The sequence below is a fragment of the Cyprinodon variegatus genome, unplaced genomic scaffold (genome assembly GCF_000732505.1).
Source record: "Cyprinodon variegatus isolate N-32 unplaced genomic scaffold, C_variegatus-1.0 Scaffold87, whole genome shotgun sequence".
Taxonomy (NCBI): domain Eukaryota; kingdom Metazoa; phylum Chordata; class Actinopteri; order Cyprinodontiformes; family Cyprinodontidae; genus Cyprinodon; species Cyprinodon variegatus.
Window position 1 is genome coordinate 598,640 of NW_015150540.1, and position 17,596 is coordinate 616,235.

The 17,596-nt window shown below is 35.5% G+C and overlaps 1 protein-coding gene across 1 annotated transcript; it reads left to right on the top strand.

Annotated features, from left to right (window-relative positions):
• Nucleotides 1-2,201: 2,201 nt before the first annotated feature.
• LOC107083935 (lamina-associated polypeptide 2, isoforms beta/delta/epsilon/gamma-like) lies at nt 2,202-16,980 on the top strand. The gene is made up of 11 exons (XM_015373529.1): nt 2,202-2,486; nt 2,589-2,642; nt 8,408-8,544; nt 10,941-11,284; nt 13,198-13,303; nt 13,426-13,578; nt 13,671-13,729; nt 13,883-13,942; nt 14,036-14,191; nt 15,942-16,015; nt 16,291-16,980. The coding sequence occupies exons 4-11, from the start codon at nt 11,093-11,095 to the stop codon at nt 16,478-16,480; spliced, it is 990 nt and encodes a 329-aa protein (XP_015229015.1). The 5' UTR covers nt 2,202-2,486; nt 2,589-2,642; nt 8,408-8,544; nt 10,941-11,092; the 3' UTR covers nt 16,481-16,980.
• The last annotated feature ends 616 nt before the right edge of the window (nt 16,981-17,596 follow it).

Consider the following 17,596-nt stretch of genomic DNA (forward strand, 5'->3'; position numbering starts at 1 on the left):
CATCTTTATCATCAAGATAGCACAAAAAAAAATCCTATTTTATACTGCATTCAGTAAATCAAGTTCATCAACGTTCAAACTTAACCAGCTTGGACATCGGTCCTCATTGTCCAAACATTAATATCATGGTTTATTCCATTACACCACCACCATGGAACTACACACAGCAGCTTCTCAAGCAGGAGCAGGTATCATTGCACCAATATCCAGACAAGAGATAAGGTTATGAATTTTGTAGACAACACCACCTTGGTGGCTCTCATGAGGAGTTTTCTATTGACCTTTAAACATAGTAGAGTCTCCTCAGGGGCTTATAAACTTCCATAGGGCTACAATTAATAGCATCCTGTGTCTTGGCATGGCATTATAGTGTAAGAGCTACAAGGCCCAGGAAAAGGACTTAGCGTAGGAGACTGGAGGAAACTATCTTTCAGATCTGGATTCAGTTTATGTTGCATAACTCTAGAAAAGGCAATGCAATGCAAATTTCACCCCCTCTGTCATCGGCAAAAAAAAAATTGGCAACATTAAATCCAGAACAGATAGACCTGAAAAAAAAAAAAAAAAGCTTTTTGGCAGAGTTCTAAAAGCAGCTACCCCACCCTGTACACTCTAAACATGATCTCATATACACAGAAGCATTCCCGCTGAGATTAAAGACTGAACTGGAACTCGCAAAGGCTGTATTTTATGTAAATATTACATTTCTATGTACATATTTTTAATTGTGTTACTTTATACCTTCTACAAGTGTTTCTAATTTTTCTTCTACAAAAATGTATCCACCTTTATTTTCTACACACCACTTTGTCTTTGTCTTTGCAAACTGTTGATTTGGTTTAATATTGATAATAAAGATTCCTTATTATTTGTTCCAAACATCGACTTTGATCTAATAAAGTTAATAGTTTTTTGCAGCAAGGCTTTATTTTTTTACTTCAGGTATCACAGTTATGATTGTTATTTATTTAAAAGATGACTACAAAGCAAAGCATAAGAGATAATTGCTAAAAATTATACTCATATATTGTTTTGTAAAATAGATGTGACATGCATGCTCTTAAAATAGAAAGCTTACAGTAAATGAACCCAACATGTGAACAAGAGAGGACTGTAACCATTTTAATGGAGGAGATGCTGGGTCATTGTATGAGCATAGATGATGAGTTGAATATGGGTGGGGCATAATCTGAATGGATTTGATGAATGGGAATAGACTGATTAAACAAGCACAAACTGTCCTTATATATTAGGAACAGTGTCACAAATGGAAAATCTTTCAACAGGTGATTTAGAACAGAACAATCCATACATGCAGATATCTTGTAATATATCCTTTTTTACAAACAGCAGGACTGAAAATCACAACAGTGATTCATCATTTTGTATTGCAGTAATGTCTTTTGCTTTTGCCTTGCTCTCTGTTCCACCTCTCCTGACACAGTTGTAGGGAGCAGAGCAATGATCCGTGTCTTAGTGAAACCTGGTGAATAGTAATGAACCACGACTGTGTGTCTATTTGAGGGAAAGTGAGAGGGAGACTGAGTGGGAATGGGAAGGGTTTGAGGCTAAAAGAGAGGAGGGGGGTCCATTGAAAGAAAGGAAAAAAAGGCTTTATATGCAGCACTGGCAGCAAAGAAGTGACAGAAATCAATACATTTCAATGTTTCTATAATCATCCCGCATTCTAACAAGACCAAGGTGACATCCCTCGTAAAAACCTCAGGTAAAATGCTGCTTCTTTTCACTGAGTGGCTCTCTTGTTTCTCATAAAACTGTGGCATTTTCTCTGCGCTAACCCCCCAGCATTACACAAAACACAGACAGGGATTGGAGGGTGTATTAGTCGAGATAATAAATTGAGGGAGGGAGGGGGCTTTAGAGAGCAGAATTGGCTCCAACACAGTTCAGTAGCACCTGCTGTCTTCAGCTTAGGATCATCTGGAAAAACTTGCAACTGACTGTGAAGAGGACATAAACAATAAAAAACACAAGACCAAGAAACTCCAGCCAGAAAAATTTCTACAGTATTTTTAATTTAAACTACAGGATAAAAAAATAATAATAAAAGTTTGTTTCATAGCTGAGTGTAGAGATTGGCGGTGAACTTCTTTTAAAACCAACCTAGAATTTAGTAACTGGCTGCACAGATCAACTTGAATGCAAAAGCAGAAAGGAAGGGAACAAGCACAATAGAAGCCCCCCTCTCCCTAACTCAGCCGCTCTTTTATTCCCTCCATCCAGGACCCATGGGCTCTTTGCCAACTTGGAATCTTAAGAACCCATTCAAAGGAAAACCAAAGAAAGAAGCGTCTTGTTTAAAACCAGAACCCATTTTTTTCTTCACAGTCTGTTGTTTTCCCTCACATTTCCCACGTGAGGATGGATTTTCTGGCTGCCGTTCTCTCTGACCCTACCTCTGAGAGAGAGGAGGGGAGAGCAGAATTGCAATTCATGTAACGTTCAGTCAGATGTGCATTTTGAAGGTCTGTTTGCTCTCTCTCTTTCAGTTTTCATTCTGCTTTTACTCCGTCTCCTGCTTACATAGTAACTCCTTCTCTGAACCTACTTATTGTCCCTCCATACAGAATCAGGCTGATGGGATTCAACCGTCGGTCCAGAGACCAGAGGGAAAAGAGGAGGTAAGAGTCAGATTTGTAGAAGAGTCTGTCTAGTATGCATGTATTACATGTCACTGTTAGTTTTAGAAGTGGGGTATAAAGCTGTGCTAAAGCCTGTTTCTTTACATCAGGTCTAAAGCAAGGATGCCTCAGTGGTGCTCTGTGACTGTGACTCATGTACTGAATACAGTATTTAATAGGGTTTTAGCTGTGCTACCTGGAAGATAAAGATGCTTTAAACTGATCATTGCATACTGGATAATTGGGTGATCAAATTAATAATGAATGAATATGTCAGTTGCTACACTGATTCTGGTATTAACAGAACATTTCACACGGCTTTAAATTTTTTTTCAAAGAAAGACCGATATAAACGTATACAGTTCAAAGCCTTTGACAACAAATAAGAAAAAAAACATGATTTTCTAAATTGGCTTCAGGCAGAGAGGAGCCGTGTACGATGTTTAGGGATTAATACTAATCCTGCCTGTGGCTGAGATTCACCTTTTCGTCTGGACAAAGTCTGACAGAGGAAGCTGTACTAATTTATGCTGAGACATGCATGAGCAGAGGAACCCTGCAGCTCAGTGGCAGTGGTCTCCTTTGAACCCAGAGTAGGCTTATTAAGTAAATTCTTTTCCCTGAACTGATGTGAACAAGAATACATAGAGTAAACTTTGGTGGTAGCATTAACCATTACCAGTTTGTAAAATATCACAGTTCATAATATAACTTTGATCGTTTTATTCAAATAAAAGGTATTTTGATATAAAAAAAGTGTTTTCTTTGCTAAATGTTAACAGGTGCATACAAAGATGTTTGTATCTCACAACTGGAATGTAACTGCATATTGTTTAGGAAGCTTTGTGTCCTTGTTCAACATGGAGGGAAAAAAAGGGAGACTCTCAAAGGAGCTTTTGTTGTTTGAGTTTGAGACAGCAAAAGTCCAAGAAACACTGACTGACAAATACCTGGCCTTGCTAAGCCCCACATACCTTGGCTTTGCACTTGATACAATGTCAACAAATGCCTCCTCTGTCCTCCATGCTAGCCCGTTTCCTCTCAGTCTGTGAGGATTTTTTCATGTTTTTATAAAGGCTTCTGTTTTCTGAGCAGACATCTGGGTGTGCAGAGTTGGCCTACATAGCATGAGTGCTGACTCTCTGCTATCATGAGCAGCTTAAAGTGGCCCAAAGCACTTTCAATAGTTAGCAATGCTGAACATTAGGGTAACTGCCTTTTAATTTAATTGCATAGAAAGAATAATTACAAATTAAAATTATTAGGATTTTAACTAGATGTAATTTTAAAAAGTATATAATCCACATCCATGGGAATCAATTTATCTTATTTTGCTGGAATTATTGCACTTTCTAAAGTGGCTAAGTTCCAGCTGCATTGAAACCTAATTTTGGAATATATTTTCTACATTCAAAACTAGTAAGCATTTTCTTTTGAGCAGTTTAACTGTAGTTCAGGATTTATCGTTTTATTTCTTTCTTGAGAAAGAGTATAGAAAGTGCTTATGTAATGTCTTTTAGATGAAACCCCTTGATTTGCGCTTCACATTTTCTCTTCTGAGATAGATTCAAAACTACATATTTAATCAAAGCTTATTCCTCAAGTCCCCCCCTACCCTAGAACTGCACAGTTTTAGCGAATGTTGTTGTAAGATTTGGTGACATATAAAAAAAAGGTAAGTTAATGTGAGTCTGTTTTGTGAAAAATAAAATTTTTAATGTTTATAAGCTCAGAAGACAGTTTCAGTTTACTCCCCTGGGCTTTAGATGAACTATTTGAGTCTCTTTGGTTAATTATTCATGTAAATGCTGAATGCTGTGCTGCTTTTTTGCAACTTTTTCATCTGAAATGCATGAATACTCCGAATGCATCTGAGTGCACAATTTTGTATCATCACCTTCAATATTAAACCACACATGCGACTTATGGCTTTCTATTCCTATGTGAGTTCTTTCTGACATATCATGTAGGGTTTAAAGCCATTGGATGCACAGTGGACTATCAACTGAGCAGCTCTTAAAAATCCAAGAAATTAATTGGTTTTAGATGTGCCTTTAATGTGAATCTCCATTAGCAACAGATGGCATATTAAAATACATTTCTATTGAGGATTTTTAGGTTTATCTATGAAGTGGTCTTCCTTTTAATAGATTGCCTTTTGTTGTATACTGTTTAGACCAGTAAACAATAAAATTTTGTATGCACATGTATGCAGAGGGTGTGCAAAAAAGATTTCTGTTGTGGAAATGATTCTGTAAAGATGTGTTTGATGAATTGAGAGTAGAATTGTTTTCATTTGGCTTTTTAAAAAATAAATTCCTTCCTTCCCCAGCCTGCCCTGTTGATTGCCTGGTAGTCCACTGTGACCAAATTAGAGCGTTTCCACACCAGTGCCTGAGGAAATGACAATGTCTAGTTTCACCTAGGTTAATTAAAATTTGTGTCGTATCATTATCCCCAGAACATAATGGCACCACATGTTGCTGCTGATGATATAAGACTCTGTCAGGGGTTTATAATGTATCTATGCCTATGTGAGTTCTTTCTTTACAAACCAACTATGTTTACATTAACACACAAAAAAGAGTGTGATTAAAGATAAAAAACAAATGGCCTTGAAAATGCTTTACTATTAAAACTGTACCACAATTCTTATAAGATTAAACTAGGCCAGCTTCAATACCTCAACAGATGATTTTGAAAGGCAGTTGTGGAAGGAGTAGATTTTATTTAAAGGTGGCAGAGTAAAGATGGCCCAAAGACAAATATAATGAACAGAATTTCATTGGTAAAATGAAGGAAATCTTTTTTATGTCTACTTTTCCTGGTTTAGCACAAATAAATCCCATATATAATATTTCTTATTTTACTGTAATGTCTCGAAATTTTGCGTAAAGATTAAAGAGTGGTGAATATTTTTGGGAGGCTCATTTCCAAGGTCCTGTTGGTGCATAAATTAATTAAACGTGTAATATCACTATAATAGGCTGGATTAAAAAGAAGATAAAAAAAAAACATTGAATGAAAAGGTTTTAAATGAAAAAAACTTGTATAACTTCTCTTTTGTAAAAACCTGATACAGTATAGTAACATACTTTTTTAAGTCAAACTATGTGTGAAAATATCTATTTCTTTTCTTTTAATTTTTCTTTTAGTTAATCTCTTGGTCTTTCGAGGAGCGAAATAACTATCAATAAATATTTATCTAATGCTTCAAGAACCAATCATTAACTCAGTTAATAGATGTTTAATGAGAGCCGTTTAGATGTTGGGATTTTTTAATAATGCACGATTATGGTTCTGTTTAAACTACTAAAAGAAAGTCCTGGATTGAAATCCCAGCAAGGACTCTGCTGTATCGAATTTGCATCATTTCCCTGGACTAAAACATGCATGTTCAGTTACCATGCATATAAATAGGCTTTTTGAGTGAATGTGTTAATATCGTCTTTTGTGCCCTGTGCTTTGACAGGACTAACCCTGGCTCTTACTCATTGGCAACTGGAGATGTGAAAAAGCCCCTTTGACCATAAAATGATAAAATGGGTAGAGGGAATGTATGAAAAGCTATTTATTACACATTTTATCAAATGTTTGCCACAGCCGATGTTTATCAGGTCTAAATTTAGCCAATAATGAACTTATAATACTCCCAAACACACAGGAAATGCTATGTTAATTAGACACTAGAAAAAACCCAGCATTTTGGAAAAATTGTCTGTATGGAAACTTTAAAGTACATTTAAAAAAAGATGTCTGTTTCGATCGAAATATGAATAAATAGTGGTTGGGGATAGTCAAAGGGGATATCCAAACCTAACTTATTTGTTCAGAATAAACTTGGACCGGGCTTAAGGGCTGAGGACGTTTGATGTTTAACATCTTCTTAAGAGCTCTCTGTAAAGTGTTTGCATTTTGTTTGCCAGTATCTGTAGCAAAGATTCTCTCAACATGTTCATCTTTGGTTCAGTTTGCAATACTTAAGCAAACCTGTGGTCTCCAAACCATTAATCCAATATGTTAAACAACCATTTAGGTTAAATTATATGTGAAACCCAGGGCTACATCTTATGCACACCACCAAGGAGATCTACAATCCATATCAACAATTTAGTAAGATTTGCTGAGAGTAAAGAGACTGAAAAGAAAGAAACTGGCCAGCTGTTATCCAGTTGATTGATAATTTTCCTTATCATTTATATTTTGACAGGGATTAAGTCTTAAATCTATATTACATAATACATTTTAATGATCTAGTAATTTGTTTAATGTAACACCAATAGAAAACAGCCATTCTAAACGTATACAGTAAATACATTTAAGTCACATTAAGGATTTAAATGCAAAAAACTGTAAATTGAACGTTTTTCAACAAGACTACTATTGATTAAGTGTTAAGATTTTTCCTTTAATCCACTGTATAATATTAGCCTAAAGGGATTACTGTGAACTCTGAAAACAGAGATTACTGTTAGTTCTCAGTCTCAGATTATACATGTTTAAAAACTGGTCCAGATTATTTTGAACAGACAGAAGCTTCTAATTTTATTCTTTACATTGTAATCCACATATACAGTAGATTGACTGATTAATTGCTGTTTTAGGAAAAATGAAACCAATGGACTAACTTTAAAAAACACTCTATATGTACGTATATTTGTGCCAACTCATTAATTCAGCAACAACATTTAAAGATATTGATAAAGGGGAAACAAAAATGTAAAATCTAAGTTAGGAGCATCTCAATACATTAGAATAATACATTATAGATTAATATCCTTGGCATTCTTGTTTTTTTCATTCAGAGATCTCTTTAGGCTGTGGTTATCCTTCTTACTTGTGCACTTTTTACCACTAAATGTTTTCTATCCACTCAACTTTTCTTTACCATTTTTAAATACAGCACAATATAACCTGCCTGTTCCTTTAGAGTAGTAATGCTGATGCAATTGTAGCATCTGAGGTGGAATGTGAAGTTATGCATAATTCTGATAATATTCTGAGTTCCGGATAATATACATTTACAATGCCTATAAGTCCTATCAAATGCAACCAAAAGCTTAAAAAATTCACTGTATTTAAAGCATCCATATCATATGAGTTTTATTCGTTTTTTAACTGCATTTTAATTAACATTTTAACTTAATGAATTGCCTCTGTATGTACAGCCGATATTGGATATAGCTCATAAGCAGTGACCTCCACAAGAAATTTAAAAAAATCTTCACATGTATTTCAAAGCAGCCTTTAATAATACAGCAAATTTAATTAAAAAACAATTTGGGTTTAAACATAGCTTTAAGTGGGGGAGTAAATCAAGAAGCAAATTAAGAGAGCTATTCTGTTTCAGTATATTTTCTGTTTCGTCTGAATTTTTCAAGAAAGTTCTGTTTGCTATGTTATAGATTCAATTTTTTTTTTTATATATATAACATGGCTGCTGCCAGATAGTGTTTAATTTGGTTCTGTCTATTTTGTTTGAGCAGAAACACTTTGTTTATGCACCACTCACATTTCCATTTTAATTACAGCCTAACAGCTACTTTTCCTTATTTAGTTGTCAATAAACAACTAACAGGTAGCAGAGACCCGCTCCAAAACACACGCTGCATCTTGATTGCTTATTTTTACAATGATTTGTTTAGTTAATTGCCTGCTTTTGCACTTATGGTGAAGAAATTGACATTATGTGGTTCATTATATTACAGCTCACTTTTCAGATAATTTCACACAACTTCTATGTTCTGTTTTTCATCTTTTTGCAGTGAAATAAAGGACCCAGCTCACGCTGTCCATGTAATCAGGACAGAGATACAGCTTCGGTAAAAATGGATCAGCACATATCAGAAATAAATGCGATTGAAAGAATAAGGAAGGCCTTGGTCCAACCCCGAAGCTCAAGGTATTAATAATGATATTTCTTCGATTGTAACACACTTTGAGGAATTCCAACTTGCAGCTCCACTACCACAGCATGTCTTTTAAATTTTGGGGTATCTGCCTTTGCCTGAGTACAGAGAACTCTGTTATATTTAATGATAGTATTGGTATTTGACAGGGGGAATTTCCATTAGTAAATAAAACCAACCATACCTTACAGATGCATCTCAGGAAAAGGAATGACTCACAGGATGTTAGGAGACCTGCTGCATCTCTTGAATTACAACTCAACTACTGAATTCAGGGTGGTGGTTTAGAGATCTTAGTAAAAAGATTAATATTATTATTATTCAATTATTTTTTTCCTCTTTTCAGACAAACAACTAAGCGGCTTAGATCCTACACTGGAAAAGATCAATATCTAGATAAGTAATTTTTGCTTAAAATAAGTGCATTTGTTCTTGAATTGAGGATGTAAAAGAGACATTTTGCCAACGGAACAAGACCATTTACATTTAAAATAAGAATTGCATTGTCTTATTTCATGTGCATGATATCTAATTATCTTATTTTAAGATTAAAAATGTTCATTCCATTGGCAAACTATCTCATTTACCTGCTCAAATCAAGGGTAAGTACACTTCATTTAAGAAATTAACTTATTTCTAGATCGTTTTTCCAGTGTAATAAGTCCTCCTATTGTTTTGACTGTTAATTATTCCTCATTATGTTTCCCTTCAAAAAAACATCAACTGCTTTAAAAAATGGTTGGGAAGATGAAGAGGACAGATGTTTGGTTTATTGTTATATGATGATGTTTACTAACCAACATTTGTTTTAAACTTGATTTAGTTTTTTTGCTGTTTAGATTATTTTTTCCCCATTACTGGTTCTATCAGACAAGCCACCTTTATTCATAAATTTTAAAAAAGCAAGCACTGAACAAAATGCTGAACATAGAGAATGAATTAAATAAATGAAAAAAAATTGAATATAAACTGATTAAAAGTAGAAAAAAATGCCTTAAGTTGACAATAATATAAAATTGGCTGGAGGAAAATATGACATAGACATGAAAAAAAATCCAGATCAAATTCACAACTTAAACTGGGTCCAAAGCCAAAGACAACATAATGGAGGGCCTTCAGACCATATCTAAGATGGTTATTTTATGCAAACTGTTCTGTAATTTGCCAGCTGCAATGCCTTGTCCCTCTGAGTATCACTGTGTCCTTGACAACTCCATAAACAGCTGTTTGGTAGATCTGAGTGACCTAGAAGGGGAGTGAATGTGCAGCACTTCATAACCATTTTATCTGTCTTCTAATAACATGTTATTTAATAGGTTAAAAACCTATTAAATTATGAATTTAATAGGTTTTTAATAAAAGAGTTATTCACAGTATCTATGATTTCACTAAAGACTCTAAGATGACTTGCAGAGAAACATCATTTTCTCTTTACGGCATATAACACAAAATCTAGTTCTGAAAGAGGATGAATTCTGTACTAATCATCTCTAATGTTGGTACATTGATGTGTATAATTAACCACAGTGTTTTTGGCTACGTTCACACTGCAGCCTGAAGTGACCAAATCCGATTTTTTTGCCCATATGCAACCTGGATCTGATCTGTTCATGGCAGTCTGAACAACACAGATCCGATTTTTTTTCCCAATGCAACCCAGGCCACTTGGCTAAGTGGTCCTGAATCCGATACGAATCTAATCTTTTCAAATGCGACCCGTGTCTGAACGTCATTAATACCCAACAAATGTCACTATTATGCGTCTTGCTACGCAGAAGCGGCAAGAAAAACAACAAGCATGGCAGACGATGAAGCGGACAGCAGTATTAATGTTTAACCTTATTGAAAAGACTGTGTTTTTATGGTTGGAAAAGACCACTAGATGCGCACCGGCACTACCATCCATGTTTACTAACAGAAAAAAAGAGCACGCTGGCCTGTGACGTCATTGCGTCCTCTACTGCGCATGCGGGACACTTGCGTTGTATGACTGCAGTTCACACAGGAGATCACATACAAGTCGCATTCATTTGGAAATATGAACGGCAATGCAAAAATAATCGGATTATACAAAAAAAAATCCAAATTGAGCATCAAGGCCTGCAGTTTGAACGTAGCCTTTGTTGTCAAGTAATTGTTAATGTATATAAAATTAAACTGTTTTGAATATTCTAATTAAGAGAAAAAAATTGGTAGGGGTGGCCAATGATTGTCTAAGGGTGGCCATGGCCACCCCTGGCCCTCCATCTAGCTCAGCGCCTGGTGTATTCATAATTTCAATTTTAAATTGTTGTTTTTTTGCCATGCATTATTGTTTTTTTTTCTGTTTTGTTTCGTATCTTGAACGCCTAAATGAACAATTATAGCCACTGCCTCCTTTGCCTATAAGTCTGCTTGCTGTCAATCAAGCCCCAAGCCGCAGCTGTTCCCGATCCGTGAATCAGGCTCTCAGACCGGGCAGCCTGTGCACCTACAGCTTCAAAGATTAAACTAAGACAAACAAAACGTTTAGTTGTTTATTCCTCTCGTTGCTCCTGTGAAATGTCGCGTGTAGAGGACCCTGCTCATCTGTCCAAGTCTCGTCTGAGGTCAGATTTAGTCAGCCACAATGTGGAGCTGCCGCCTGCAGGGAGCAAGAAAGAGGTTTACCTGAAGCTGCACCTGGAACACGTGGATCAGGGAAACGCTGCGGGCTTCTCCAGCGACGAAGATGATCAAGTGCTTTATGCGCCAGTGAGTCGATACATTTAGAGATTATTTTTTACAATAATTTATGGATTATTTTTCTCAAGTTTGCACAATAAAAAAGGGAAAATTAAACAACACAAACATAATGGTCTATAAAACTACTGTCGGCAAGGAGAGAGTATAGAGTATTGTGAGGGAGGGGTTCCAGACTTCCATTTTCTCTAGCTGTAAAGACATGGTATAGATTTACATGCGTCTCTGTACTTAGCCCATGTCTCCACAGACATCAGCACCTGTCACTCTCGGTTACTTGCCAACAACAAGGGTTCCCCTCAGTGGAGGTTCTAGACCAAGTGTACCAGGGGGCCATGAGGGGGCAAGAGTGTTTTAATGGGGGCCACAGAAAAGCATGAAATAAAAAACAGGGCAAGGGATTCAAATATATTAAGATAGCTGCATGATGTGAGATTTCTATTAATTTAGGTTTAAGTAAAATTCTATGTCTTATTAGGTCAATTTACATTCATAATTTAGGAATTTTACCTATTTTTGACGTTAAGTTAAACAAATTAAGTTTTCTATAAAATCTGAATTAGAACTCAAGAGCTGATAAATTGAGCTGTAAAAATTTGACTATTCTTTTTTTATTTATATATATATATAAAAAAAAAAAACATTTAGCAGAGGAAAACTGGGATCCTATCTCAATACCACCGAAGCTATCACCTTATTGCTTTTAAATAATTAGTAAAAAAAAAAAAATGAAATTGATCCAAAGGACTTATAAGTAACCATGTCTGTTCCAGTGCATATCATCATTAGAATTTCTTTCAGTATTATGTCTTCAGCACAGGGGTACTGGCCCCCATTGGCCCCTGGTTCCCCTTATTAGCTGCAGAAAGAAGAAATTTGTTTCAATAAGATGTATGTGGATTCCAATTCAGACTCTTGCTGAGTTTGAATTCAGGGGATGTGTCCTCCGAAGGCCAGATTATTTGGCCAAATACGTCATAGCGGGTGTTTGGATTGGAAGACTCCTCGTTATGCAGCCAAGAAATGCAGCCTTTTATTTGGTGCCCATTTTGAAGGACGGGTCCGCCTTATTATCCTACATAGCCTTGGATATCCCTTGATTCACTGCGAGTCCAAGCAAGCCAGCTACTTTTCAGAAGGCAACATCCCAGTATTTAAACAGAAAATTAAGTGAAAAGAAAAGGCTGGACCGGACAAAGGATAATCACAACCTTCAGAGGATTATGAAGTTTTTAATTTGTTACGTGTATTTATGTCAGGTGTTTTAGAAATATACAGAACAATAGACTGACTAATTTGTTTTATAATACAAGTCTGCATGTGACACAACTTTTCTTGAAGCCCAGTATATATATATATATATATATATATATATATATATATATATATATATATATATATTATTACACTTTGGTCATTGGTACTTGGGGATGTGCACTTGAAGTAAAATAACAAAAAAGAAATGCATTTTATCTTAATAAAAATGTAAAATTTTTGAGTGAATATGAAAAATAGAAGATTAACTGAAGTTCAATGAACTTTGAAAAATATATGTAGCTAAATTACTTTGACCATTAGGTGGCTCTACCCCACACTTTAATTTTTTTGGTTGGATTTTTATCTGCATCTTTTGTGTTCACAAATGATACATGATAATGCCTTAAAAATCAATATATTGGCTTTTCTAAATATTAATATCATTAATAGTTGAGAGCATTACTACTCACTGATGTATTCATTTTGTTACCATTACTTCTTCCTGTCATTTCCACATTTTCCTTTGTTAAAATATGTCATTTTTATAGAGCTATACATATTACTGTAGTTTAAGATCTCAACAATGGTTCAAAATACTTCTTTTTCATGCTTTTTTAGCCGTTTTTTTTTGCTTCAAAGATCTGTTTTGTTTTCTTATGCTTTTAAAGGGTGGGGATCGAGTTGATACAAAGATTCCTGACCCAACAGCATTATCAGATAAGGATCTCAAGGACTTGCTACTTAAATATGGAGTTAAAGCAGGGCCTATTGTAGGTGAGATTGCTTTTAACAATATCCGTTGCACTCAAAATATTCACGTCAGTGCTAATTCTGTTTAGTGGTTTTAGTGCAGTCAGAGAAATTCATTTATTTCAAATCATATTCCTGAATCTCAGCCTCGACAAGGGCCGTATATGAAAAGAAGCTAAGGAAACTACTGCAATCTGATGGGAACGAGGGATTAAATGAAGCAGAGACTGCGGTGCTGTACTCAGACAGTGATGAGGAAGGTGAAGAAAATGGGGACTTGGAAGACGAGAAGGAATCAGGTGGGACCAGAATTATTTAACTTGATCTAGACATTTATGGTTCATTTTAACACAATAATTATCCTATTGTTTTGTTGCTTGCACCGGTTCAGAGGAAGAGAAAGAAAGAATTAATGAAGCACTGGAGCTGAACCAAAAACAGTGCAATGAGGTGAGAAACAACAAACTGCTGGTCAATGTGTTTACTTTTTCCTTTACCCACCCAATACTTGAAACAGCTTTTTCTAAGGCTCAAAATATCCTAAATTGCTTCAATTTGCAATTTGGGAACATGGTTTGAAAAAATATAAATGTTTCTTTACAGAAAAATGTGCAGAGGCGTGACTATCCTTATTCACAGTGCTTTTTCTTATCATCAAAGCTGGTAATTTAAACTTTTTTCTTTTTTGAACAATATCCTGTCAAACCCCATGCGCTAAGCAATGTTAATAGCTGTTAAATCTTTGCATGGTCTTAGCGGCCTTGTCCTCAGGAAAACACTGCCTATCATTCCAAGAGGAATTTAGGGAGTGCATTAAAATCATCAGAGTGGACTCAAGCTCATCGCTCACAGATTCCAGCAGGAATTAACAAAGTATCCTTAAAAACCAACCATGCAGGATTAAGATCAGGGGTAGGCTGGTGTCAACTTTTACATTTCTTCAAACATTCTGTTTTTATTTTATGGTAAATAACATTGATTTTGAAGTAGTATAAGGGCATAATAATCCATACTTGATTGTAAAATGCTAATATAAAGCCTTACAGGTTCCCTCTGGATCACAGTCAATGGTGTCAAATGGTTGCTCATCATTTTCTCCAAAGGCTTTCAGCATTACTCAAATGGTCGAAAAGGGAAGTTGTTTTATACCTTGTAAAAAAAAAAAAAAAAAAAGATTTTATATATTTACCGTTTATTATGTATGTATGTTTTTAATCAATATTCACTCTCACTGGATGCCCATAAACCATAAAAAAACAAAAAAAAACAGGTGGAGAGTCGGATCTCACCCTCTGCTTGCTCCGACAAGGAGCTGAGCCACAGCAGTAACCTGGAACATTGGTCACACTCCAACAGGGTCAGTAGTGAGCAGATTGCTCAGTCACACTTCAAGTTTCACTTTGGTGCTGGTGGAAGTGTTTTCAGAAGAGCACTTAAAGAGTCAAATTGAGACAACAAAAGTCTAGTGAGTCATGTTCATATATTTCCTTTTCTATAGCTGGACAAGGAGGCTGAAGAAAAGGATATAAGCATGGAACAGAAACTGAACAACACCTATAGAGACTCTACTGGTGTAAAAAAAATCAAGGCATATACATCCCCTTTGACTTAATTCAAATCACTTATGTTTTCAATGTTGCACATTTTACTGTCTTTAATGTGAACTGCTGTTTAAGCTATTCAAAACCCCATCAGTTCAAACAAATTAGAAAGTTTAGATATTTTTATAATACTTAGGGGTTGTTATGCAAGTAATGAGACAAGGCAAAAAAATACAGGCTCCTAAATTAAAAAAAAAATGTCATTAAAATATGGGTTAAAATGTAGAATGGATCAAAAGATGTTCTTGGGATTCAGTTTTAAAATCAGCCTAAAGTAGAGCACGATTGTGGATAAGAAAACTGAGGACATAGTAAGTGTGACCCAATTTATATTCAGCAGAACTTTGAAGAATCCCCTTTCCCTGCTTTATGATACTTTAGGGATGCATTTCTGCCAGTTTAGCACAGCTAGAAATTAAAGTTCAACTTTATGTTTAGGGTTGTCCTGTTCAGAGTAGAACCTTAACCTACACGAGAGGCTGGTGTCCTGCAACGTTTTGGTATGGTCCAGCTCCATCGCTCATGAATTAAACGACCCCCCCCTCCCGCAAAGTGCAATCATGCTCCGCAGAGTCTGTAACTAACCTAATTGTTTCTTTTTAATGTCCTGTTGTAGAGACAAATCTAAAACTAATGACTTTATTGTAAACGCCAAAATTATTTTCCTTATTTTAAAAATGTCTGTACTTTGTCACATGAGAAAAATCCCAAAGGAAGCTTTTAAGTTTATGGTTGCAATCTCTGAAATATTGCACCTAAGGAAAACTTTATACATCTGATAGATTTAGTGTCTTCAAATGCATTGGATTTTAACTTAATATTACAGTGGATGACCTGGATACAACACAGCCATTGAGGGGTTTTGTTTAACATTTTCAGGCCCTCCCTTTGGCTTTGACAGTTTAGGTGGTTCATCACCCTTTGAGATTTCACTCACTTGACTCACTCCTCTGTTCTTTTCTTTTCCTCATTTCCTGGTGAAATGGCTTTTCTGGCACACACAGTACAAGCAAGTGTGTCCTTTCAAAAATAATAGTATTTTTTCCCCCCTTCTTTTCTAGCATCTTCAGGAACCAGTAAAAAATATTTTAAAGGACCTCATCCCAGAAGCAAAGACCACACCCACTGGGATCTAGTAAGTGTCGCAACCTTAATTTAAAACTGTCAAAGTTAGAGAATCTTTAAAATTGTTCATAACCCATTTTCTAAAGGCTTGATCTGGGATTTGACAACAATGGCCAACTTTAGGGATTCTTGTAGCGCTCTTACAGCGCTCATCCAGTTCCTTATTGTACAAGGGAGCACATCCTGGTCTTGCTAGAATGTTAACGATCTCCAAAATCCCTCTTTAGCTGCAATGCATTTGAGTTATATTTTTGGATTGTTTGCTAATGTTTTTGTATATTTCAGTGTCACTCCACGAAGACCCATCAAGGGTGCGGCACAGCGGCCCATCCTGTATGGATACCCCGACACGCCGGTCAGTCCTACAACCTTGGAAAGACGAGACGTGGAGAGACGTCTTGTACCCATCTATGTCCAGATTTTGGTCTTCTTTATTGTTTTGTATATCCTCTACTTCATTTCTATTAATGTTTAGGACAGCATGGCTTTTTTTTGGCCTTGCTGGAGTGTTTAAACCAGTCTTCTGGTAGAAAAGAGGAATTTCACCTTCTGGTTGAGACATGGAGCAAACGGTTTGTCTCTCTAAATCTTTAACTGTTTCATTCACCAATGTTTGTTGACATATGTGAGCAGGCCAAGACATGTCTGTTGGTATTAAGAATCTGCCAGTCCACTGTAACTCTTTTTGTATTTTATCTTGTTTGACCCTAATATTGACCATTTAGCTAATTGGCAACACTGTTTGAAAAAAGGTACGTTTAGTCCTATTTGAAAAATGTTATTTAAATTGCAAACTTTGATGTAATTCTTTATGCCTTGAATTTGTATTGTAATACTTGTATGTTTTTATATTTGATGTTTAAATAAAGACTGTTCTGCTTAATGTTTTTATCTGATTTTAAGAAATTAAAATGAAGAGAAATATTTTTAATCATAAAATCAACAAATATTTTGGAACTTCACTCTTAAGTAGTATTTCCTTTTTGTGCATTTCTGCAAAATGTATTATTTGTATGTATAACTGATGAGGTTACAAGGGCAATAAAGTGGATTCATAGAAAAGTTGAGTGCACTATGCATGTTATACATTTGAAGCCCCCCAACCCCTTTTGATTCACTGTCTATATGTCATTTAGCTCCTTTTTTGTAAACTTATGCAAATACCTATGGAGGGGAGATAAATACGTATTTAAAAATGCACTTAAACATTTCACTGATTCTTTGTGCCCTACATCTATACATGTTGACATTTGTTTCTTCATGCTGCTATATATGTATTTAATTTTGACTATGCAAATCAAACTGAAAATCAACAGTTAAATTTATGAAAAATATCAGATAAAATGAAGCAGCAAAAGACCCCAGAGAAACTTCTGAAGAGATTAAAGGTGAACTTCAAGCTCAAGGAACATCGATTGACAGATCACACTATTCCTCATTGTTTTAGCAAAGTAATGGGAGATTACCAAGGAGGATAAAAGTCTTGAAAACAAATCATGAAAAGGTCAGACTGGAATTTGCAAAGCTACATGCTGACAAGCCGAAGAGCTTCTTCAAGAATGTCAAATGTGACAAAAATGAAACTTATTGT

Coding starts and splice junctions, on each gene's coding strand:
- LOC107083935 (XM_015373529.1), top strand. CDS start 11,093: ATGTCGCGTGTAGAGGACCCTGCTCATCTGTCCAAGTCTCGTCTGAGG. Junction 13,730..13,882: donor ACCAAAAACAGTGCAATGAG/GTGAGAAACAAC, acceptor GTTTCTTTACAG/AAAAATGTGCAGAGGCGTGA. Junction 13,943..14,035: donor TTTTCTTATCATCAAAGCTG/GTAATTTAAACT, acceptor GCATGGTCTTAG/CGGCCTTGTCCTCAGGAAAA.